Source organism: Diplotaxodon limnothrissa, linkage group LG12 (assembly GCF_057381915.1).
Source record: "Diplotaxodon limnothrissa isolate DT_005_m linkage group LG12, D_limnothrissa_male_GT1.1, whole genome shotgun sequence".
In the NCBI taxonomy this organism is placed as follows: domain Eukaryota; kingdom Metazoa; phylum Chordata; class Actinopteri; order Cichliformes; family Cichlidae; genus Diplotaxodon; species Diplotaxodon limnothrissa.
The window spans coordinates 4748172-4771883 of NC_140607.1; the positions used below are offsets into that span (position 1 = coordinate 4748172).

General features: G+C 40.5%; 1 protein-coding gene across 2 annotated transcripts; it reads right to left on the reverse strand.

Annotated features, from left to right (window-relative positions):
• Positions 1-1614: 1614 nt before the first annotated feature.
• On the reverse strand, positions 1615-7655 carry LOC146620728 (kelch-like protein 10). 2 transcript variants are annotated; one of them, XM_085367825.1, is made up of 5 exons: positions 7378-7655; positions 5008-5494; positions 3428-4006; positions 2153-2302; positions 1615-1918 (listed from the first exon to the last, which is right to left on the reverse strand). In XM_085367825.1, the coding sequence occupies exons 2-5, from the start codon at positions 5422-5424 to the stop codon at positions 1619-1621; spliced, it is 1446 nt and encodes a 481-aa protein (XP_085223951.1). In that variant the 5' UTR covers positions 5425-5494; positions 7378-7655; the 3' UTR covers positions 1615-1618. The 2 variants fall into 2 exon arrangements, with proteins under 2 accessions (XP_085223951.1, XP_085223950.1); XM_085367824.1 differs by lacking the exon at positions 7378-7655 and adding an exon at positions 6428-6831.
• Positions 7656-23712: the final 16057 nt, after the last annotated feature.

Consider the following 23712-nt stretch of genomic DNA (forward strand, 5'->3'; position numbering starts at 1 on the left):
TCATGGGAAGCCTCCGGCAGGCTAGACCTATTGTAGTGTAACTAAGGGAGGATTCAGTCACCTGATCCAGCCCAACTATATGTTTTATGAAAAAAAAACCCAAAAGGTTTAAGCCTTAACAGTAGAGTGTGTCTGACTCTGGTTGCACAGAAGAGGGCCCCGAAAGCTGAAGGCTCTGCCTCCCTTTCTACTTTTAAAAATCCCTCAGAACCAAAAGTATATTTGATGACTTTATGGTGTACATTTGTGAGTTATACCAGGGAGTCCATTAGCTCTAAATTTGAGGAGCACAGTATGCAGACTTGAACGCACTGAAGATGTAACACTATTAACAAGATAATCAACCTCTGTGGGAGTAGCGTTTAGGTAGCTCCCCTGCACTGTGTTGGCACATGGTTCATTGAAAGCATCAACTTTCCCTCACTGTGATGCACAACAGTTTAACAGTAAGACTTTATGCCTAAAACCAGGACTTTGAAACTTCATTTAACATTTTAGGTGAATTTCTTGTTTAAAAACAGTTGCTTCTGTAGTGTTATAACAACATTTTTGTAAGGACACTGTTTTCATTTCCCCTCCCTTTAGGACCCTGTCATCAAGATACCATTCAGCAATGTGTACCAGCATGTGTGCACATACCGGGACCTGTACTATAAAACATTTGAGCTTCCCGCCTGCCCACCTGGTGTAGACCCGATCGTCACCTACCCTGTGGCTTTGAGTTGCCACTGCGGTCGCTGTGCCATGGACACATCTGACTGCACCTTTGAGAGCCTGCAACCTGACTTCTGCATGAATGACATCCCTTTCTACTACTAAAAGAAGCTCAATCATATTTAAACACATTATACAGAGTATACGGAAGCTGCCCTGTTGTTTAGAATCAACCAGTAATTACAAAAAAAAAAAAAATGTTTCTGCTATCGAAATAAACACATGATGAATATTTCTCTCAAACAGTGTCTTAAAAAAAGATAAAAGGTAATTGACGCCTGACGTCTGAAAGTTGACGCCACAGCTGGAGTAACTTTAACTTTCCTCATATCTTAAGGCCAGCAGAGATTCAAAATGACATCTGTGTAAAATTTACATGGAAAAAAGTTCTTTCTGTAAAGTGATATATAACCTAATTCAACAGTTTATGAAGAATTTATGTCCCATTGCTAGTTTCAAGTCTTACTGATGTGACACGATGCATTCACTTCATAAACTGTGGATCCGATTACAGTCAGCCTTAGTAACTCTAATTTGTGACTCTAATTGGATTTCATCTACTTTAATTGGACATTAAAGTAGGCAAGAAAACTACATTGAAGACGGTTGAGCTGGCTAAACGCTGGTGGTAGAGATGAAGATGGCGGCTTGAATGGATCACCTATTAGTGAAGAAACGATTTGACTTTTACCAATGGGATCTTAATATCATAGCTGTTAACCTCCCTTGTGGCCATAAAATGTGGAAGCTGCAATGCCCATCATGTTGAAAAGAAAGTTCAAGTTCTCTGTTCAGCTAAAAGAGACTTTTTCACTGGGATGTCAGACCTCAGGATCTTAAGCAGAGAAACAGCCAGTTTTTTATTGATGAAAAATGTATTTCTTTATTTCTTTATGTGAAATAATTATGGAAGATAAGCAGTCAGATCGGGGTGTCGCTTCAGAACGCAACAACTGACAGCACCTTGGGTCATCCCTTTGTCGCTGACAATGTACCACCTGTTGGTCTTTTCATCATAGCACTCCAGATTGCAGAATAAGCCGCCATTGTCGGAACCTCCAACCACATACAGCTGGTCCTCCAGCACTGCAATGCCGAAGTTTTTACGAGGGTGTAACATGGGAGCAACGTTGCGCCAGCGTCTTGTTCTTGGGTCATATGCGATGACACTACGCAACTGAGTGATACCGTTAAAGCCACCAACCTGTGCAGACAAAGGACTTGTTACAGTCTGTAACGTAAAAATGTTCTGTTGTAAAAAAGTAAATAGGTCTCCAGATTCCAAAATATCTGATTCTAGGGTAATTATAGAAATCACATTCCAATAACCCAGTACATGGTACTTGGAAAATAATACAGACTCCCAAATACAGGTACAGTAAACATTCCATGTTTGAATTTCTGTCCGTAATAAGATTATGTTTTAAGCTCTTCTTACTACAAAGATTTCGTTATTGTAGGCGACCACGGCTCCCCCATTCCTCCCGGTTTCCATGGGTGTGATCAGTGTCCACTGGTTGGTGTCAGGGTTGTAGGACTCAGCACATGACAGAGGTTCATCTTCAGTAACACCACCAAAAATGTACACCTAGAAATTAAAATCAAGTTTAAGTCAAAATTACTAGTTAGTTTGTTTGCTTGCTTGTTTTAATCAATTTTAAATCATGCCTTTTATCTGTTTTTGTTTCTAATGTCTCTGTAAAGCACTTTGAATCACCTTGTTGTTGAATTGTGCTATACAAATAAATTTGCCTTGCCTTACTAGAATTAAATGTTTCAGCTTCCAGAAAAAACTTACAAACACTAAAAATGTCTGTGAAGGTTCTCAGTCATCCAGGTCATCGTATTCTAAGGAGCTTGGAAAGACATAAATCTAAAAAAAAATATTCACTTTTTAAAAATTACTCCCATTGGCCAGCTTTATAAGACTATTAAAAAAATGTTTTTTGCACAGAAGCTCACAGAAAAGTAATATTTTACTGTGGGCTCATGTTCCAGTGCATAAATGCGTTGGTTGGCTGGCTCCAAAAGATAATAAATCCCCATATGTTGTAAATCCAACTACATAGCCTTAAAAATCATTTTTACAGCCAGACACAAAAGACCAAAAAAAACCTAATCCATATGGATAGCGTCCTGGCTAAAATTTGGGTTTGTGACTGCTTTGGGAAGTGTACTTCCCAACCCCCCTGAGCCAAGGTCACCCCGTTTGTGGGGCGACCTTGGCTCAGGGGGGTTGGGAAGCGTATCTGTAACCGGAAGGTCGCTGGTTTGATCCCTGGGCTCTCTGTCCTGATCGTTGTGTCCTTGGGCAAGACATTTTACCCTACCGCCTACTGGTGATGGCCAGAGGGGCCGATGGCGCGATATGGCAGCCTCGCTTCTGTCAGTCTGCCCCAGGGCAGCTGTGGCTACAACTGTAGCTGCCTCCACCAGTGTGTGAATGTGAGAGTGAATGAATAGTGGAATTGTAAAGTGCTTTGGGTGCCTTGAAAAGCGCTATATAAATCCAATCCATTATTATTAATCTATTATTACTGACAGATTAAGGCATTGGCATCTTTTGGTGCATTTCTAATGGAATTATTTGACTGTACATTTTATTGACGCAGCTTGTTAACCAAGGTTGTTAGCATTACCAGTTAACTTTGTCCACCACTTTCTCCACAAAACCAACATGGCAGAGATCTTCCACTACCTCAATTCCACTTACCTTGCCGTGTAGTGTTGCAGCACCAGCATCTGACCTGCGCTTGTGCATCGATGCAATCATAGTCCACTGGTTGGTGTCAGGCTCATATCGTTCTGCATTTTTCAGTGTCTTTTGCTTTTGGCACCCGCCCATAGCATATATGCAGCCATTCAGTGTGGCCACACTGAGAAAGCCCCGCTCTTCATGCATCGGCCCCACCTCTGTCCAGGTTTGGCTGGTGAGGCTGAACCTTCTCACATGACGTGAATAGCTTGTGAAATCAAAACCTCCGATGCAATAGACACATCCATTGAGGTAAGCATAACCGTAGAATCCCAGACACGGTGTCAAGCTCAGCGGCACCCAGTAGTCAGCTCGAACATTGTACATCTCAATCTTGTCAAATGGTAAAGGACCACCAATGGCCAATAAGACTTCAGACGGCAGGCGTGTTTGGGGTATAGGTCTCTCCACAATGGACTCATTTAGCATCTTCATGGCAGTGGTTACCATATCCATGCATGCCGGACTACTACTCACCACATCATTTCTGCTCACAGTGCCAACCAAGTACTCAGTGGGTATTAATAGTAGGCGGACCTGGATGAAAACAAGAATCATAAGGGGAAAAGGCAAGAAATACAACATTAGACTGTATATAAGAGTTGGATGTAGCCACCATGCCACCACCCATTAGTGAAGTATAGCACTATCCCTATAATCAAAATGTCATGGAATCACCCAGATAGCTATGGTAGCTCCTGGCATTGCCTCCAATCAGCTGTGGCATTGCCCTTAAAGACCCTAACATTACCTGTAAAGAGCCACAGCATCACCTGCCAAACAACAAAGGCAGGTCATGGCATTACCTCCAAACAAGCAGTGGTGCCACAGTCAAGTTTCAATGCCATTATCTGAGCACTGAGTAACCTCCTGCTGTAGAAACAAGTCCCACAATGAGGGTTTGTCCTGTTGTAAATGCCTAAGGTCCAGTCAGTAAGTTCTGGCAGAACACGATGGGCATAGTCAACTTTTCTGTCAGAAAAGCTAAAGTGCAGTTCAGACACATTATCAATAATGCACTTCTGAAACTACAAATCAACGGCCAGTTTTATCTGGACGCAAGTGTAAATAATACTTTTACAATTTATTAAGGACTAAATGATGAGCACCTTCTGATGCACACTCCCAAGTGAATTAGAAACACCCCCCCCCCCCCCCCCCACCACCCCCCAATGTGATTAAGAATGAAGAAGAATGATTCCCCTACATTAACTCTATTACCAAGCCTTAAGTTTGAGTAATTCTGCCATTGCAATTTTAGCTTTTTACACGTCAGCCATAAAAGGCTGATGGGCGAGCAGGTGGGCGGCCTGGACACCCAACTCTGTAAACACAATAGTGTACAATCAAACTTCTTTTTTTTTTGCATCAGGCATCAAGCTTATGTTTTATTTTTTATTCCCAATTCAAATTGCTACAGCGGAAGTTGCTTTCTATACTTTCAAACTGTACCATTCATTCAACAGCCCCTCACTGAGTAATAAACAAAATAAATGCACTTAGAGGAGCAATTAAATTGATATCCCATTTTCAGTTACCTGCTTGAGCAGTGCGGGCATGTCACACCCACGTTCCACAGGGGAATAGTTGATCCATCTGAGAATGGCCTCAAACACAGTGCTCTCCTGCTTCACATTGAGCTCATCATTCTCGATAAGATCTGATAGTTGCTGCACAGAGAGCTGAAGGAACTCCAAGGAGAGTGCACCAACCTCTTCAAAGTGATGGAGGATGTAGAGAAAGGCCTTTCCCCTGAGGTCAGGACAGTTGTGTAAGTGTGCCAGATTGTAGATACTGACGCAGTTATTTACACAAAGCTTCCTCTCCAGGAAGTCGCAGCAGGCTTGAATGATGCCAGTCACGATAAAGTGGTCTGCTTCCGCCAACAGCTCCAGTACATTGTCCTCCGTCACCACAACAGATTGGGTATAGGCATATTCCAAAATGAGGCTCATTGCTTTTGGAGACACAGTGGGGAAGTTGTAGACCTTGTTTGATGGTAGTGGTTTGTAGCAGAAGAGATCCCTGTGCAGATTCAGATCAGCATTTTCACATTGTCTCTCTGTCATGGAACTTAAAAAGTACCTGATGTCGTGCAGCTCATAGTTAAATAGCATTTGTATAATTTTTCAGCTGCATGCTTACTTGAGCAAGCTGTGATCAAAGAGATATGAAATTAAAGTAACAAAAATCTAAAATGACTTGATTTCAAATGGGCAATCTCCTATTTAAGGTCATCTATTCAGACATGTGCAGAAAAACATTCAGCATTGCTGCTATGTTTAGACAGACAGAAAGATATAGAGTTGTCTAGGCATTGTAGCAAATATTCCTATACAGTAACAGGGTTAGGGCGACAGGGGACAGCAGGCATTAAATAGCTGCAAATATAATAACTGAATTTCACATTATCAAATTTACTGACTAGACAGAATTGGAAAGAGCGGACATGTCCCACTGCAACAGAAATGGCATATCATTGGCCACCTCTCAGTCTGGCCCTAAATTGATTACCTGCCTATTTAGACATACAATTTCAGCTAAACTGGTGAAGGCACAGCTAATATCACCACTGATGTGGTCCTTTTGGTGCAGGCCAGTTTGTGCACAAATTTATTAGAACTGCTGCTGCTGTTGTCGTGCTGATGAAATATAATCAGAAAGCCAGTTTATAGCGTCTGTAATCTTTCAAACTACCTCTTAACGGCTCATTGTGGAGTCAAACACAAACCTACACTATATATGTATCCCAACAAACCTCCCAAAATAAATAACTAAATAAAAATACAGGACTGATTTTTTTTCCCCCCTAAAAATTGCTCCAGAACATTTCTAGTGATCAAAAAGTACAGTGTAACATTGAAACCTCCCAATACCTGCTGCACTGTGTTACATGAAAACTTTGAAGTAGGATAAATGCAGAACCAAACCACAGCCAAACAACACAGGCCTGCTCACCTGAAGTATGCACTGCAGTTACAGAGGATGATCCTGTGAATTTTAAACTCAACATCTCCAGCTCGGATCACAGAGTCACAAACCTGTCCATCCAGAAAAAGCTCCCTAAAGACGGTACTACGGGCGCTGGTCATTATTCAGATGTTACTCAAGATGTTTAAACTTCTAAAAAATCTCCTGTTTAGTGTTTTCCTTTAGAGAGCCGCCTACAGTTTGTGAGGTACTTTGTCTAAATTACTGATTACGTTAACTTATGCTGCCTGGAAAGTGTCACTACTCTGTTTATATTTGAAAATCATAGTGCATCATTCCGTTAATTGACTGTGTGCACGTTAGCATATGCTACTTCCGGTGCGGAAACGCCTTTGGGGAGCTTTGTTTCCGGTGTCCTATTCGCGCCTGGTTTACGGTCCAAAACAAGTTAAGCAAATGAATTAATCAAGCAGCGATTTACATTTCTATAGATGTCTTGGGCATTTACCCAATATATCTGTAAATGATGTTCATCGACTTGTTAATATTTTTCCCTGCACCTCAGGGCAAAAGAGAAAAGGGATTCAAATGTTATATTTCTCAGCTGTCCCTCGTTTACAGCGGGTGTTATGTTCTAAAACTAACCAGCGATAGGTGAAATCAAGTAGCCAATTTTATTTTTTGACGCTGCAAAACGTTTCGTGGACATCCAGTAGTGCACTTCAGAGTCACCCTGCTAGCAATCGATGCAGCGATTCTGCACTGTACAGGAGAGACGTCACGGAGGAGATCGTCTGCAGTAGGGCTGCACGATTTTGCATAAAATGAGAATCACGATTTTTTGGCTTAGAATTGAGATCACGATTCTCTTTTCCAGTATAAATATTTATTGCACTTATTAACTGCACATCAACTTCGTAACAGTTGAGACTGAACATAAAAACAATAAATAAACATAAAAACAACAAATGTCTCACGTTTTGTTGTTGCCGCAAAATGTTGTACTGCTTGAAATTCCGTCTCCACCATTGCTCGACACTGCGTGTATAGAGCAGGTAGTGCAACAATAGAAAAATAGTTGCGGGACAGCGTTTGTCTAGGGTGTTGATCATTTTCCTAAATCCCTCGTTTTGCACAGTGTTGATGGGAGCCATATCTTTGGTCAGGTGATAAGTGATAGCCTTCGTAATTTCTTTGTGCCTGCGGAAGTTCAGCGTGTATAGGGAAGCGCTGTATAAGGTTCCCGTTATTGATGTTTGGGTGGTTGACCGGGGCGGATTTTCTCCTGTCACTTTCTCGTCATCCCTGACGTGCTCTCCGTTGTTTTTCCCCTGCTAATTTTAGCATCCCACGGCACAGCTTCTGTATCACGTGGTATAAGGCTCCGCCCTTGTCATTTGTTGAGCAGAAAGAGTGAGCGCTTGTTTTCATGCAGATTACGTCCCGGATCAAAATGCGGTACAATCGTCGTCTTTTTTTTTTTTCTTTTTTTTTTTTTTTTTAAAATCGTTGTCATTTGGAAATGAGATCGCACATAAATATGAATCGAGATTGTGATTTTCTAATGATTAATCGTGCAGCCCTACTGTGTAGGTGTGTACTTGACTAGCTGATCTCGACATAATGGGGGAAACATCTGGTTTGACTATTCTTCACCTGTAGTTTGAATGCTGAACATCTGCCTGTTTAAATCACGAGACCAGTCACTATACAGAGATGTGCTTCTGAATGTGGACGATGTGTCTTCTGCATGCAGTAATGCAGTTCTGCTTGTGTTGAGTGATGTAAACAACTGATCGATCTAAACTCTTTAAACGTAAAAATTGATCATTAGATTTTTTATGACACAACAGCGGTGAGTGTTCCCACCTTCTGCTCTTTGTAACTTAACGCGATCTTTCCGTTTTTGAGTTTTGGACATGATTTTGGAGTATATCTTTGCAGTAGCGATTGACCGCAAAGTCAAGCTACCGGAAATGTACAACCCCACATCCGGTCTCAAACCAGGAATTTAGCATTTTCTCGTACACAGGGTCAATTTGGTTCCACATATTTGTGTGAGCAAACATTCTCTGTCATGAACTTAAACAAGAACCGATTGAGATCAAGGATGAGTGACTCCCACTTGCGTGATATTTTATGCATCTCAACCACTGCCCTCAAAGCAGACCTAATTGCTTTACTAAAATCTAGATCTCAGTATCACCCCTCTCATTAGTCCAGGGATGCCCAAATTCTGTACTGGAGAGCTGCTATGCATGTTTTAGTTCTTTCTGGTTTAGCACAGTTGAATCAAATGAAGAGCAGGCCTCCAGGAGTGACATCCCTGCATTACTCATGTGTTTCTGAACAGTAAAAAGCATAAAGCATGCTAATGCAATACACAAAAGGAAACGTATTTTGTTAAACTCTTAAGACTCATCCAGGCTGGAGAAACTGATCAGGAAGGCTAGCTCTGTGGTCGGCATGAAGCTGGACACTCTGGTGACAGTGGCAGAGAAAAGGACATTAAAGAAACTGATGGACATTATGAACAATGCTGGGCATCCTCTGCACACGGCCATAAACAATCAGAAGAGTCTGTTCAGTGACAGGTTGCTTCTCCCCAAGACAAGAACTAACAGACTTAAAAACTCCTTTGTCCCACACACCATCAGACTGTTTAACTCCTCTCTGGAGGGGAGAGGGAGGGGAAACAGGAGGACAAAGGAGGGGGGAACAACTAAGCTGTAGTGCCTCTTCACCTCACTGTACAATACCTTGTGCAATACTTTTTGTAAATAGTCAACAGTGCAATAGACTCAATACTTGAAATGTGCAATTCACTTGTATTTTTATTTTTTATTCCTATTTATTCTATTTATCCCCTTTGTATATTTTATTTATATTGTCTCTGTATTTATATGTGTGTGTGTGTGTGTGTGTGTGTGTGTGTGTGTGTGTGTGTGTGTGTGTGTGTATATATATAACAATTCTGTAACTGTAACTTCGGTCGTTGCTGTGCTTTTTTTTTTTTTGGAAGTCGAATTTCCCAGAGGAACCCACCCGAGGGATTAATAAAGTTCTATCTTATCTTATCTTATCTTATCTTAGATTTGGTTTTAACTGTTGATGTTATGCTCTTAATTCATAGTTGAGTGTGTTGTGTACATATTGTGTAAATTTACAAATGTGTTTATTTCTTGCAGCAAGTGAACTTCCAGTTGTGCAATCTTCCAGTATGTGAAAAACTTTGGCTTCCTGAAAGGTCTTGTAAAAGTCAAAGGGCGAAATTCACTTTAAAAAAAACTTTATTGATAACAGAACACTTTTCATTACTTATAACGCCTGTTTAAATGTTCATTAGGCAAAGATATTGCAAACTCATGGAAATTTAGGGTATTCTATACAGTTTGTTCAATGTTGTCTGACTCTCCAGATATAAATGAAAGGCAGAATTGTGTCTTTAGAGTTGTAAATGCTTGCCTGAGTGTCTTTTTATTTAGGTACATTTCTATTTTAAAAATAACGGGTAATTGTGACTATTAAAATTGTTCTTCATTATATTTTCATGTAACTTTGTTATGAAAAAAAAAGTCAAAAGGAACCATTGGCCCCCAGGCGTCTTCACTTTATAAAATTTGGCCCTCTTTGCAAAAAGTTTGGACACCCCTGGCCTACATAATAAGAAGTACACACTTGGAGTTTTTTTTTAAATTAAAAAAACTGTTCGATACTAGGGCTGCCACGATTAGTCGACTAGTCACGATTACGTCAACTATCAAAATCGTCGAAGACTAATTTAATAGTCGACGCGTCGTTTGAAGCTTTGTAAGATCCCAAAAGACGCAGGAATAAGTAGTAGGATTTGAGAGTGTAATAACGGACTGAAACAGAAGATGGCAGCACTGCATGTACAACGATGCCAGCTGCCGTTAAACCCCGAAGAAGAAGAAGCAGTGTCCCAGAATTCATAGCGCGGCCCTGCTCAGTTTCCAAAAATGGCAGCAGCTAGTTAGTTTTAATATTACTCTTATTATTCTTTCTGGGTCACAAAATAAATGTTTAACATATTTCAGGAGAGAATGTAGCTGTGTAAACTTCAAATATCTGCTCAGTTTATCAAGACACCACATATTTTCAAAAGCGCCCCGACATTTTCGGAGACGTCTGTTACCCACTAGCTCGATAGCTAGCTGGGGTTCAAGGCTCACTAGAGCCGTGAGAACACCGGACTCCTGGCAAATCGTTTTCAAACCCACCGCCGTCTTTCGCTACTCAGGTTAAACATGATATATAAGTCACTTAGATAACTTAAAAATGTTATTGTTTGGGTTTTTTCAGTATTTTATTTGTTCCTGAGTAAATCGGTTTGGCTGAGATTAAAGTTATAGTTTATACAGTCATTGGTTTTTACACAGCTGAATAAACGTCAAGCAGACAACTGATCATCAGAAGTGTGAGATGCTCGAGAATATACTCCGGTGCCCTGTTATATTTTAGATAGCAAGGAGCAGACGGCTGAGTTTATTAAACTTCACCGAAACAATCTGCAAATTTAATTAAAATTTAATAAACTATCATCTTGTCTTTATTTTTTAGTTAGCACATACACTTAAAGCTGTAAGCTAATGATAGTTATATTAGAGCAGATGCATGCTGGTGCAGTAAGCTCTGTGTTGCATGATCTGATTAGTGGACTAATCGCAAAAATAATCGGGTGACTAGTCGACTATCAAAATAAACGTTTGTGGCAGCCCTATTCGATACTGTCAATCATGAAATTCTAATAAAAAAAATGGAAAGTATGGGTTTAGGGGAGTGGTTTTTGACTGATAAAAAGCTATGTAGTGAATAAGCAACAATATGTACAAATAAATGAGTAGGAATCTAAATTGATGGATCTTGCTTGTGACATACCTCAAAGATCAGTATTAGGTCCAAAAGAATTCATGGATTCTTTATTGTCATTCGCATCACATGTTTACATGAGGTGGAACGAAAATTACGTGCAGCGAAAGAAACAGAGTAACGAAGAAACAGAATAAAAAGAAAACAGAATAACAAGTAATAAGTATTACAATTAAATCTATGCAATATATCGGGTGTGACTGCTTTTATTTTCTATTTCTGGTACAATACTAGCCTGCAAGCAGGAAAGAAATGATAAGGCAGGGAGTACATGTAACATTATGAGAAAACAGTGCTGAGCATGCTTCTGACTACTAACAACAGGCCAAACCATGGTCTCACACTGCCACCTACTGGTACAAAAATGGAGCATCAGCTACAAATATCCCAGACTAGTTACCAGGTCTATAGTTAAAACTAGTTAATTTAGAGGATTTTCAAAAGAAAATATCACTTACATTTAAAGTAAAATAGCTTAAATATAAGTTAATTCACATAAATGTGATTAGACATTAGTGGCTATCACACACACACACATTCATACTGTTGCTCTTTGATTAGATAACTCTATGGCTGCTGTCAATATACAGGCGAAGCTTACGGGTTATGCAGCCAACTTTGTAAGTTGGATCATTAAGTCTATGAATCACCCTGTTAAGCACAAAAAGGTGCTTACACAACTGAAAAAATCTGATATGTCTTTTCCACAGGGGACTCACCTTTGTATAGCAGACCGATATAGATTGAAGACTGGTTCGGTTGGCCAAATAGTCCATTCCAACTTTAACTCTAAGACAGAGGGGTGGCCATCCTTATTGGTAAAAACGTCCCATTTCCTGTATCAACCATTTTATCTGATCCTATGGGTCCCTATGGGTCATTACTGTGGTTGGCCAACTTTATGAACTGATTTAAGCCAACATTTACGCCCCCAAATGGGATGATGAAACCTTAATTGTCTATTAATTCTCGTGAATTCTGGATATGACAACACACAATCTCATTTTAGCCGGAGGTACAAGCTGTGTGCTCTCTAACCTAGAAAGAAGCTCTAATAAGGATACTCATCCAGGGCATGCTCCGACTATATTCCTGTCCACAAAATGTTCTATTGGATAAATTCATTTGTCACTGATAAATGTCCTCTTCCACTTATTGAAACTTGCAATTATCAATCTATTGTTATTTCAGATCATGCCCCCCTATTGATGAGATGGGGGTTGGATGCCTCACTGCCCTCCGCCTCTGGCAGTGGCCCTTTCTACTAAGGAGGCAAGAGTTCTGCATGTCCTGGTGACCCTCCACCTGTTTCACAGGTGGGTGCAGCCTGATCTATCTAGTGGAAGTCTAGACAGACCAGACCAGCTCAACCACACAGACACTTCCTACCTGATTTGAGGACAAAAGCAGAGTATGCAATATGTGGGACAAACACACACAACAGAGGGGAAAGAGATAGAGAAATTGGCAAATGTGAGATCATGCTAAGCAGCTTGAACTGAAAGTGACTGGAAATAATTAGTCGAGCAGGAAAAGCCACTGGGAAAAACAGAAAGTGGTACAACGTGGAATACAGTAGGTCAGAGGAAATTGCTGGATCCATGGGTTCCATTGATGTGGAGCAAGTAAACAACCTTCAAGTGACACGGTCTGAAGATGCCAAGTCATGCACAGACAAAAACAGAGATGAAATATTAGTGGTAAAGGAAGATATCTTCTCGCAAGCCAAACAAACTGAACTGACAACTGACAACTGGAAAAGAAAAAATGTGTTTGAAGTGGAGAAAGATAAAAGTCAGAAATTTCTATCAACAAGGTGTGTGTGCACACTCAAGGAAACACCAGGGGGCATTGTACCCAAGCTAGACTGGTTGCAAGAGGCTTTGAAGAAATAAACACTCAAGAACTTTCCAAAGACTCACCAACATGTTCTTCCGAGTCCCTGAAGATGGTCATAGCAGTCATATGTCAAAATCAATGGAAACCGAACTCTATGGACATTAAAGCAGCTTTTCTACAACGTAAAGATTTAACCTGAGACATGTACATCCGACCACCTGAAGAAGCACAGAGCAAAGGAACTATATGGAAGTTGAATAAATGTGTTTATGGCCTGGCAGATGCTTCATTATTCTGGTACACCAAGGTGAAATACACCGTGCAGAAGCTGGGGGGCACAGTGTCAAAAGTCGATCCAGCTGTCTTCTACTGGCTAGATGATCTTTGTAAGGTGACGGGGTACTTGCATGTCATGTACAGTAGCAGTTTTTGATATGGGCGATACGGGCAGTTGCCCGGGGCGGCATCGTGGTGGGGGGCGGCATCACGGACATCGGCAAAAAAATAATAATTGCTCGTAGTCATGCTGCCCCGACGTCAGCCAGCGCATATTGGGAATGGTACAGGCACCGATCGGTTTTCTATCGCCCATTTGCTGAGAGCAAGGGCGCCCTCTGTTTGCGAGGTGCGCCTGCTGCTTGCGGCGCAGAGAGGAGAGGGCGGGGCGGCGGGGGATTCTCTGGCTGGCTGGAGCAGCATCTAATAACCAACTTGCAAAATAAAAACAAAACAACAAACACGAAAACACCAGACATTATAATACAGACTTATAATTTGCACCAATGTTTTTTCAAAATTCTATATGCAAAAAGTGAGCGCGAGAGCCCTCAGTGCGCCTACTTGCTGCTGAAGTCAAAGTAAACTTTATTGTCATCTCCGCTACATACAGTCCAGTACGACGAGACGACGAGGCTCCAGTTACAGCAGTGCAAGTAAACAACAATAAATATAAGAACAGTAAGAAAATAAATATACGCTTTAGGACTCGGGGTAAAGGGAGCAATAACAATTGAAAATTTATAATTTACAGTCTGATGATTTAAAGTCTCACACACAAGCCGTCGAAAGGGGAGGGGGGCGGCTGCTTCCAAATAGAGCACATTTCATTCATAATGTTGTAAATTATGTATTCATAATTTGAATCCTGGGTTGTGTGAAATCCCAGAAATACACCTTAGGCAAAGTTAATCTGTGAACTAAGGTGTAGGTCTATTAGGTTATGTAGTGGTGATCCCTGAGTTGGGGGATGGGTTTTCATACTGGAGTGCAAAATTAAAACCAATGGAAGATGGACAAGAAAAGTTCAAAGCCATTAGGTGCTCAATTTTTAAAAATGAGAAAAGAAGAGGAGGAGAAACGAGCCAAAGATACAGGTAAGCAGATGTGTCATTGGATAATTGACACATCTAACCCCTAACCCTAACCCTTTAACTACATCGGGATGGAGGTTTATTCTCTTCAGAATGAAATACAAGTACAACAAGATACGTACATAAAGAACCTACAGCCTATTCCTATTGATCCCAGGTTTCAGTTCTTGGGTGAAAGCAAATCCGTCAAATTAGTGGTGTTTAGTCATTTCTTGATGGAAAACCTCTCAGATGGAGGCACACAAGGTGGATATTTTATCATGTTGATGGGAGAAGGTGGAAAGTTTTTGCCCATATGTTGTCAGTCGAAACGGATCAGGAGAGTGGTACAGAGTACACTAGCAGGAGAGACTTTGGCCCTTGCAGGTGGGATCGACAGTGCTATGTCAGAACAGTGTGAGAATCTCCAGCATGTTCGTCACAAATGGAATGAGGGGGGGGGATGGAAATAAGGAATTGTTGTGTCTGTTAAAGCACAGAATCAAATAAAAAGAGTTATGTATGCATTGCATTGATAAAAGATTAATAATAAATCATAATGGGTGTGCATGAATTAAACGGTCCTTAAGACATGAGAAAAAGGAGAAGTGATTTTTGTTTGTATGAAACTTAAGAGTTTTTAGGGAAGTTGAGCTGCAGCATTGTTGGGTGGAGTGGAAGAAAGGAAATGCACTAAAACTGCAAGTCATGCCAGTGCGTTAAAGATACAGTGGGGTAAAAAAGTATTTAGTCAGCCACCGATTGTGCAAGTTCCCCCACCTAAAATGATGACAGAGGTCAGTAATTTGCACCAGAGGTACACTTCAACTGTGAGAGACAGAATGTGAAAAAAAAATCCATGAATCCACATGGTAGGATTTGTAAAGAATTTATTCGTAAATCAGGGTGGAAAATAAGTATTTGGTCAATAACAAAAATACAACTCAATACTTTGTAACATAACCTTTGTTGGCAATAACAGAGGTCAAACGTTTACTATAGGTCTTTACCAGGTTTGCACACACAGTAGCTGGTATTTTGGCCCATTCCTCCATGCAGATCTTCTCGAGAGCAGTGATGTTTTGGGGCTGTCGCCGAGCAACACGGACTTTCAACTCCCGCCACAGATTTTCTATGGGGTTGAGGTCTGGAGACTGGCTAGGCCACTCCAGGACTTTCAAATGCTTCTTACGGAGCCACTCCTTTGTTGCTCGGGCGGTGTGTTTTGGATCATTGTCATGTTGGAAGACCCAGCCTCGTTTCATCTTCAAAGTTCTCACTGATGGAAGGAGGTTATGGCTCAAAATCTCACGATACATGGCCCCATTCATTCTGTCCTTAACACGGATCAGTCGTCCTGTCCCCTTGGCAGAAAAACAGCCCCATAGCATGATGTTTCCACCCCCATGCTTCACAGTAGGTATGGTGTTCTTGGGATGCAACTCAGTATTCTTCGTCCTCCAAACACGACGAGTTGAGTTTATACCAAAAAGTTCTACTTTGGTTTCATCTGACCACATGACATTCTCCCAATCCTCTGCTGTATCATCCATGTGCTCTCTGGCAAACTTCAGACGGGCCTGGACATGCACTGGCTTCAGCAGCGGAACACGTCTGGCACTGCGGGATTTGATTCCCTGCCGTTTTAGTGTGTTACTGATGGTGACCTTTGTTACTTTGGTCCCAGCTCTCTGCAGGTCATTCACCAGGTCCCCCCGTGTGGTTCTGGGATCTTTGCTCACCGTTCTCATCATCATTTTGACCCCACGGGATGAGATCTTGCGTGGAGCCCCAGATCGAGGGAGATTATCAGTGGTCTTGTATGTCTTCCATTTTCTGATGATTGCTCCCACAGTTGATTTTTTCACACCAAGCTGCTTGCCTATTGTAGATTCACTCTTCCCAGTCTGGTGCAGGTCTACAATACTTTTCCTGGTGTCCTTCGAAAGCTCTTTGGTCTTGGCCATGGCGGAGTTTGGAGTCTGACTGTTTGAGGCTGTGGACAGGTGTCTTTTATACAGATGATGAGTTCAAACAGGTGCCATTCATACAGGTAACGAGTGGGGGACAGAAAAGCGTCTTACAGAAGACGTTACAGGTCTGTGAGAGCCAGAGATTTTCCATGTTTGAGGTGACCAAATACTTATTTGCCACCCTGATTTGGGGCGTGCAGCTCGGATCTCAGCTGACCCTTCTCACCCTGGACACAGTCTGTTTGACCTGCTCCCCTCAGGCAGGAGGCTCCGGTCCATTCGCACCAGAACCTCTCGCCATAAGAACAGTTTCTTCCCCTCTGCTGTCGGACACATGAACAATAAACGTACGACTGTTCCCACCACTAACACATGACCCTACGCTGTGTTCACTGCATCATTCCATGTTTAGCACTGATCACCACCTGCACTCATGTATATATCTATCTACTTAGCACTTTTAATTCTTATTCTTATTTTATATTTTTATGACAGTATGTTTGCACTGAAGCACCGCAGCAATTTCCTAATGTTGTAAACCTGCTCAACATTTGGCAATAAACCCTTTCTGATTCTGATTCTGATTTACGGATAAATTCTTTACAAATCCTACCATGTGAATTCATGGATTTTCTTTTCACATTCTGTCTCTCACAGTTGAAGTGTACCTCTGGTGCAAATTATTGACCTCTGTCATCATTTTAAGTGGGGGAACTTGCACAATCGGTGGCTGACTAAATACTTTTTTGCCCCACTGTAAAAGGGTGGGCCTAAAGAGGAACATGACATGTCCGTAGATGTTGTTTCCACCGGTAGATGTCTAGACATGTCTAGATAAGTCCGTAGAGGTGTATAAAAATGAGAGGCAGAAGCAGAGAGGGGCTTTTTTACTCTAGTCCTGAGCCAGTGAGTAGGATGCGAGAAGACTGAAGATCTGCAGTGAAAAGACTTAGAGCGAGGGACGACAGAGGAGAAGTCATAACCCTTCACCGTGGATCGACTGATTGGATTATGAATTTTGAACTGCCTACTCATCGTATGCTGAGTTAGGATCGGAGTCAAGAAGGTGAAGTCCTGGAGCTTTGTACTGGGCTACACTTTATCTTTCCTTTGGACTTCTGCCAACACAGCGGGGAACTGGATTCTATCACTGCGCACGATGATCCTCCTTCCCTCCTAAAAGAAGACCCACCTCAACAACGGTTGTAGTCACTTAGCAACAGAATAGTTAGAGTTTATAGTGTGATAAATAGGATATTCTAGTAAATCGTTATAACACATCCTTGGGACCTACTGTCCAGGTCACTAAATTTTACTCAGCAAGTGCCATAGATCATTAGAGAGCTGCCGGTAACCTCTTAAGCCCCAAGCCTACCTGATCTCCTGCCTTTTGCCCCCGTATCAGGGGGCGTTGGGGCTTAAGAGGTTAATAAGTGTGGCTGACAAATATGTTTCATTAAGGTTGCCAATGAGATCATAGAGTCAGAGGGACCTTCAAGGACCTGCAGTTCAAAAAAGCTCCCTTCCGACAGCCAAACCCATCTGTTCTCTGATTGGATTGTTACATTTGTGATTCACATGACATTGACCAATCAGATGAAAGGAAGAAAAATAGGGTCAAAATTCGTACTTGTAACTTGCAGAGATTCACACGTTTGTTTTGGCTAAGTCCACACACTAATCTTTTGTACGCACACACAAATTCTTTTTACACATACAAATACTGATTTACAAGTACAAAATATTTATGACCACATTTTGAGCCCATAGACGAAGGCAGTTAGAGGCTGGGCAAGTCTCCTCGCCGCCGGCTTAAACTAGTCTCAACTTCACCTGTCAGGTAGGGTACCCGTAGAGATTAAGGGACTCTGACCCGAAGGATGGAGAGCCGGTCCAGACCACCTGTACAGGGGTAACTGGGAACTAACAGCTGTTTTTCTGGCTGCACTCTATTCTGAGCTCACCACTGGTGATGGTACACACAACATCTTCCCTATCGTCTGTGTAACAGACAACCATTCCCTTCTTGATGCTGTCAAGTCCACAAAATCTGTAACTGAGAAGAGGCTGTGGCTCAACATCAGTAGCAACAAAGAACTTATGCACACAGGGACTATTCAGCACATCATATGGACATCTACCAAAGAGCAGCTTGCTAACTGCCTGACAAAAGTGCACTGTAAAATATAACTTGTTGTTTCAACTTAAAAATATCAAGGGCTGCCTTAAAATTTTAAGTCAAGAAATAATTATAGAGTTTGTTCTTGTAACACAACCAATTGTTATCTTAATGAAAAATCACGTTGTCTAAACTTTCGTCTTAGTTTAGTTGACTGAGATTTGTTAGTCAGTTCAACTCCTTTAATTGTAATTTTTACTTGGGAAAACCCTTTCAGATAAATTAAAATAATCTATTGTTTAAACTCTTGTCAAAGTTCAGTTGACTTGGGTTTTTTAGTTAATTCAAATACTTTAGTACTTCTTTTAACTTAGGAATCTATTTTAGCTTAACTAACATAATCTGTTAGCTAAGTTGATTTAAGTTTATTAATTAACTGAGCTCCTTAAGGTAGCTGAGTAAACTTGTAAATCAGTTTCATTTTAATTATCAGAGTTGATTGACTGGATGTAAAGAAAAATGTGTATTGAACATCTTAAGTTTTTTGGGGGTTTTTTTTTAGCTTTCTAACATCCATTTCAGCAAAACTACCTGTTAGGTTTATCTTAGATCTCAGCTTTAAATATCTACATTCCTTTAAATTAATTTTCTGTTGTTTACAGAAAAAAAATAAAAACCCACAGATTCCATTAAAGTGTCTCTGATCATTTCAGGCAGAAAGTTTGTTTTAAGAACATGACAAGACAATTACTCATGAGCACCCAACATTCACCATTTATTGTGCCATCTTAGTCATCTGAGAAACAGAAAAATCAGTGACGTAGCTCATCAGGCTCACAATCCATCAAAACTCAAAAGTTGCTCGCTGTGAAACAATAAATTTGAACTTGGTCTTGAGCCCAGTTTGGGTGAAGATTAAATTCTGACCAATACTCTAGGAGCAGTAGTGATTCTTGTGAAGCAACAACATAAAGTCTGCATTAATGTAATGTATCAACGGGACACTTGCTATTTTAGAAAAGTTATTCTTTACATTTGCAAAATTTTTAAACTTCATTGTGCTCAGTCACACCTGTTAGCATAAAACTTGAAATATTAAAATAGTACAAAACCTTTGATAAGTGACTGTAAAGATCAGTTTATAACAACTAAGACATCAAACTCTTGTATTTGTCTTCGTTTACAATTGCAACAAATTCCACAGAACCAATATCTCTGAAAATGAGTGCATGCTCCTGAAACATTTGATAATATGAATATTTCAGAAACATTAGTTTGAGTCTGCTCAATTGCAAAACAAAGGAAAAACTACTGACTTGCATGAGATAAGCATCTGCAGAGTCCACCATTATATTGTTGTTCACATAAGTTTCTTAAACAATGAACAAATGAGCAATTGTTTAAGAACACTAAGGCAATTGTATGCTGTGAGCAAGAGTCTGTTTCTTAGACTATGCACTAGTGAGATGCACTGCCTTCCACCAATGTTCATTAGGACGTTCTGAATGACTTCAAAGATGTCCTTAAGTTCCGTTGGATAGTCTATGTTGAGGGCAAAAAGAAGGCCCAATAGCATGGAAATGGCACTTGAGACATCCCTCAGATTAGACAGGATTACTGCTGCCTCAAGGACAACCAACACATCGATGATGTCTTCTTCTGTCACCATCACAATGCCATCTTTCATCCTCTTAGAAAACGTGTCTTCAATACCTGTCGGCTATAAAAGGGTTCAAAGACAAAAAAAAAAAAAATTACACAATTACAATTACACAATATCCCTTGTGCTTAACCCACACCCCTCCGCATGCGGGCCAAATACACACCCCTTTACGACATCTACCAACACTTTACAACAACAACAGACTAATAAAGCAGGATTAATTTATGGAGCACAGCATATTACATTATAACATAAAATGATCAAGATTATAATAAAAACTTAAAGATCATGACAAATACTTAAATATGGCATGATGTAACTGAGTAAAATATTGGCCTGGACTTGGCTCCAACATCCTGGCCCCTAATTGTTCTTGTGAGCCACAAAACAATTACTCTTATACATACATTTATATATTGTTCAGAACAACAAATCAAACCTTCCAGATAACGAACAGGCAAATATACAAAGTACTTTAACTGCTCATATGGCACATTAAAGTCCTTATTCCAACAGAAACTTCATTTTGTCTTGTTACAGCTGTTAGATTATTCTGTTATTATATGTTACCTTATATATGTAATCAAAATAGTTGAATTAGAATACTGCTGTAGATCACATTATACCCTTTAATATAGAGTGTGTGAGCTGTATGTAGTTTAGTTCTCGTTATACTTTTGAGTTAACAGAGAACCCCTTGATCTGCTTGGAATGTGTTACAATGTTTTCTTGACATGCTTAATTGTTGAATCATGAAGAGAAGATTGTAAGCAGGAGACTCTGTGTCTAAGACAGGGGAGATAGACAGACCACATTCCATACCCCCACCTTACAGAAAGCAGAGAAACAACTGCCGAGGTCATAACTTAGGCGCTGTAACAGAGAAAGAATGTGATGTTTTGGCTTTTACGACTAGCTGGGGGCCACTAGAGACTATAAAAAGCTGAGCAACCCGTCACCATTTTGAGACATGTGCCTGACCCTCTGGTAGCATCTCTCCCGTCCGGACGTTGTAATGCTCTGACTGTTGAATTGTATGGAAATAAATGATTGTTGATTGAGCATTGATACACCAAGTATTGTCCCTCCTTCAGCCCAAAGATTCAAAGAATTGGGAGATTTCAACAACTTGGTGCCGTGTGACCCGGATCTTTGGTGTGCTGAGGAGGTGTAGATTTGGCCTTTGGTGAGATCGTGGGGCAAAGTGAACAGAAGGCCGGCCTAAAACAGAAAGGTAAGTGTAGCACTTACGTGGAGTTACATAAAGTACCGATGGATAATTACCAAAGTAATAAGCAATTTGGGCTAGTGTCAGAAGACTGAGAACGACTCTTAGAGCTCTGGTACACAAATGGCAGAGAAACCAGACAAACACAGTTATGTGGCTTTAAAAGTACTTTAGTGATGTTAAGCCTTGTAAAAGAAATTTGTAAACAACACAGTATTACAACAGGTTTTAACAGAATGTCAAGTATAAAAATTTCCCCCAAAGTAGCAAAAAAAAAATAGAATTAAATAAAATTGTGCACAAGTAAAAGAATTAGTCTTTTTTAAGTCCAAATGGTACCGGTGGGGCCCATAGAATTCATCTGACAAGGAGTGTGTGTGTGATTGTCTGTCCTACCGTACTACTTGTACAGTAGAGGACTGTAGTCCATCAATGTGCAAATGAGTGTGCGTGTATATGTATATCGCCTCCTAGGATCTTGGGTTGGCTCGCCATCCAGTGAACACTGGAACACTCTGGGTTCTGGAATCGCTGACCTGGTCTTTGGATTCGTCCCATATAAAAACCTGACCTATAAACAATGGCCAAATATATGTCACGTGCCCTTTAAGGATAACTCTCACAAATTAAACTAAAGTAGTGTCACAGTGCAGTAACTACTATTCAGATCAGCTATCATCAATTCAATCATCATCAGTTCAGTCATGTTGTACAACATTAAAATATCAAGTTTCAAAGGTCAAAGTATCAAGGTTCAATTATTTGTAACCTGCAGTAACATTAAAGATTATCTACAAGGTTGCAAACATGCAGGAATTATAGTCACCATATAATTCACTTTCATTGTAAACATTAATTACATCCATCAAAATAACTCACTGTACATATATATCTAATCACAAATAAATAAGTATATTACCCCTTTTAAGAAATGGAATAATATGCAAATGCTTATCAGAAATTGAACAAAGTGCAAATAATCAATTTCAATAACACGTAAACACAAGGACTCAGTCCACAAATAGGAGTATTAAAATAGACGTGCTTAATCCCGCTTGTACCATAGGCCTACCAGTACAAGTGGAAATACACTAAAAATTACCTCCAAGTGTTCAATACTGAGTATTGTAAAACAACTGATTGACATCAAAATTTAAACAGGAAGCAGGATAAAGTCTGATTACAATTATCTCTCATAAAGTTATTTTTAGCTGCTTTAACCATTTACAGCTTTTCACATGTTAATGACTTAGTTAACGATCTAACTAGCATAACAACAGCGTTTCAGAGACATCGAACAACTGTACCCACACTCCGCACATCACATGTCTGATTAGCCACATTTAGCTTACCGCTGTCGAGTGGATGCTCAGCATTTACATGGAGCCACAGCTCAGTAAACCCTCCGGTTTCGCTCTGCCCTTGACAACAACAAGTGCAAATACATAATTTGTGAAAAATACCAGTTTAGATGGTATTTCTTTTAACTCGTTAGAGGTTAATTTCTCCAGCTTACCGATAACAAAAGTTTTAGTCCGTCTGCTCTGTTCGGCTGTAGAAGCAAGAGACTGAAAACTTGGGAGCTGGTACTAAGGAGGGACAAGAGCTGCCTAGAGCTTCACCGATTGGCTGACATGTGAGGAGTGGGGTAAAACAATTGGCTCTCATCAGAGCTCATCAACCCTCTGAGAAAACTTAACCCTTGTTTGACCAGAGCATATCATATATAATCTGCATCCCTTCTATGTTTAAATAAATATTTTGATCTCATTTCACTTTCATTAACAGGGACAGTAAGAACAGAACAATGAACATTAAATGTTTTAATTTTTCTTCTCTTTTTGTTTGAGATGATTTTAGGAACTGGGTTACACCCTCCCCTCTTGAATTCATGCAAGTCCCTTTGCATGTCTACTGTGAACTGCATCATCTAAGAACAATAATTCAGCTTTAGCATTTAAAGAGTCAATGAAAGCTGTGGTTAAACCCTGAAATAATGATTTGACCACAGTGACAAGGGGATTTCCCAATTCAGCATAGTCTAGCCTTTTTGGTGGCTGGCGACTTCTTTCTGATCTTCGAACAGGAATTTCTTTGCTTGTTTGTTCATCTCTCTCTTTGTTTACTGTTTCCCTGTCAAATATCAAGTCCTCTCCTTCCTCATCACTCCCTAACATGTCCGAAAGAAGTAGGATTTGTTCATCCCTCATGTCAGGGCGATCCGTAGAAGGTGAGTCTCTTTCCTTTTCAG

What these genes read in the sequence shown, in the direction of transcription:
- LOC146620728 (XM_085367824.1), bottom strand. Translation starts at nt 6,561, where the DNA reads ATGACCAGCGCCCGTAGTACCGTCTTTAGGGAGCTTTTTCTGGATGGA. An exon ending in AACTGCAGTGCATACTTCAG is followed by an intron (nt 5,495 to 6,427) that starts GTGAGCAGGCCT and finishes GAATCTGCACAG; the next exon opens with GGATCTCTTCTGCTACAAAC. An exon ending in ACAATAACGAAATCTTTGTA is followed by an intron (nt 1,919 to 2,152) that starts GTAAGAAGAGCT and finishes TTGTCTGCACAG; the next exon opens with GTTGGTGGCTTTAACGGTAT.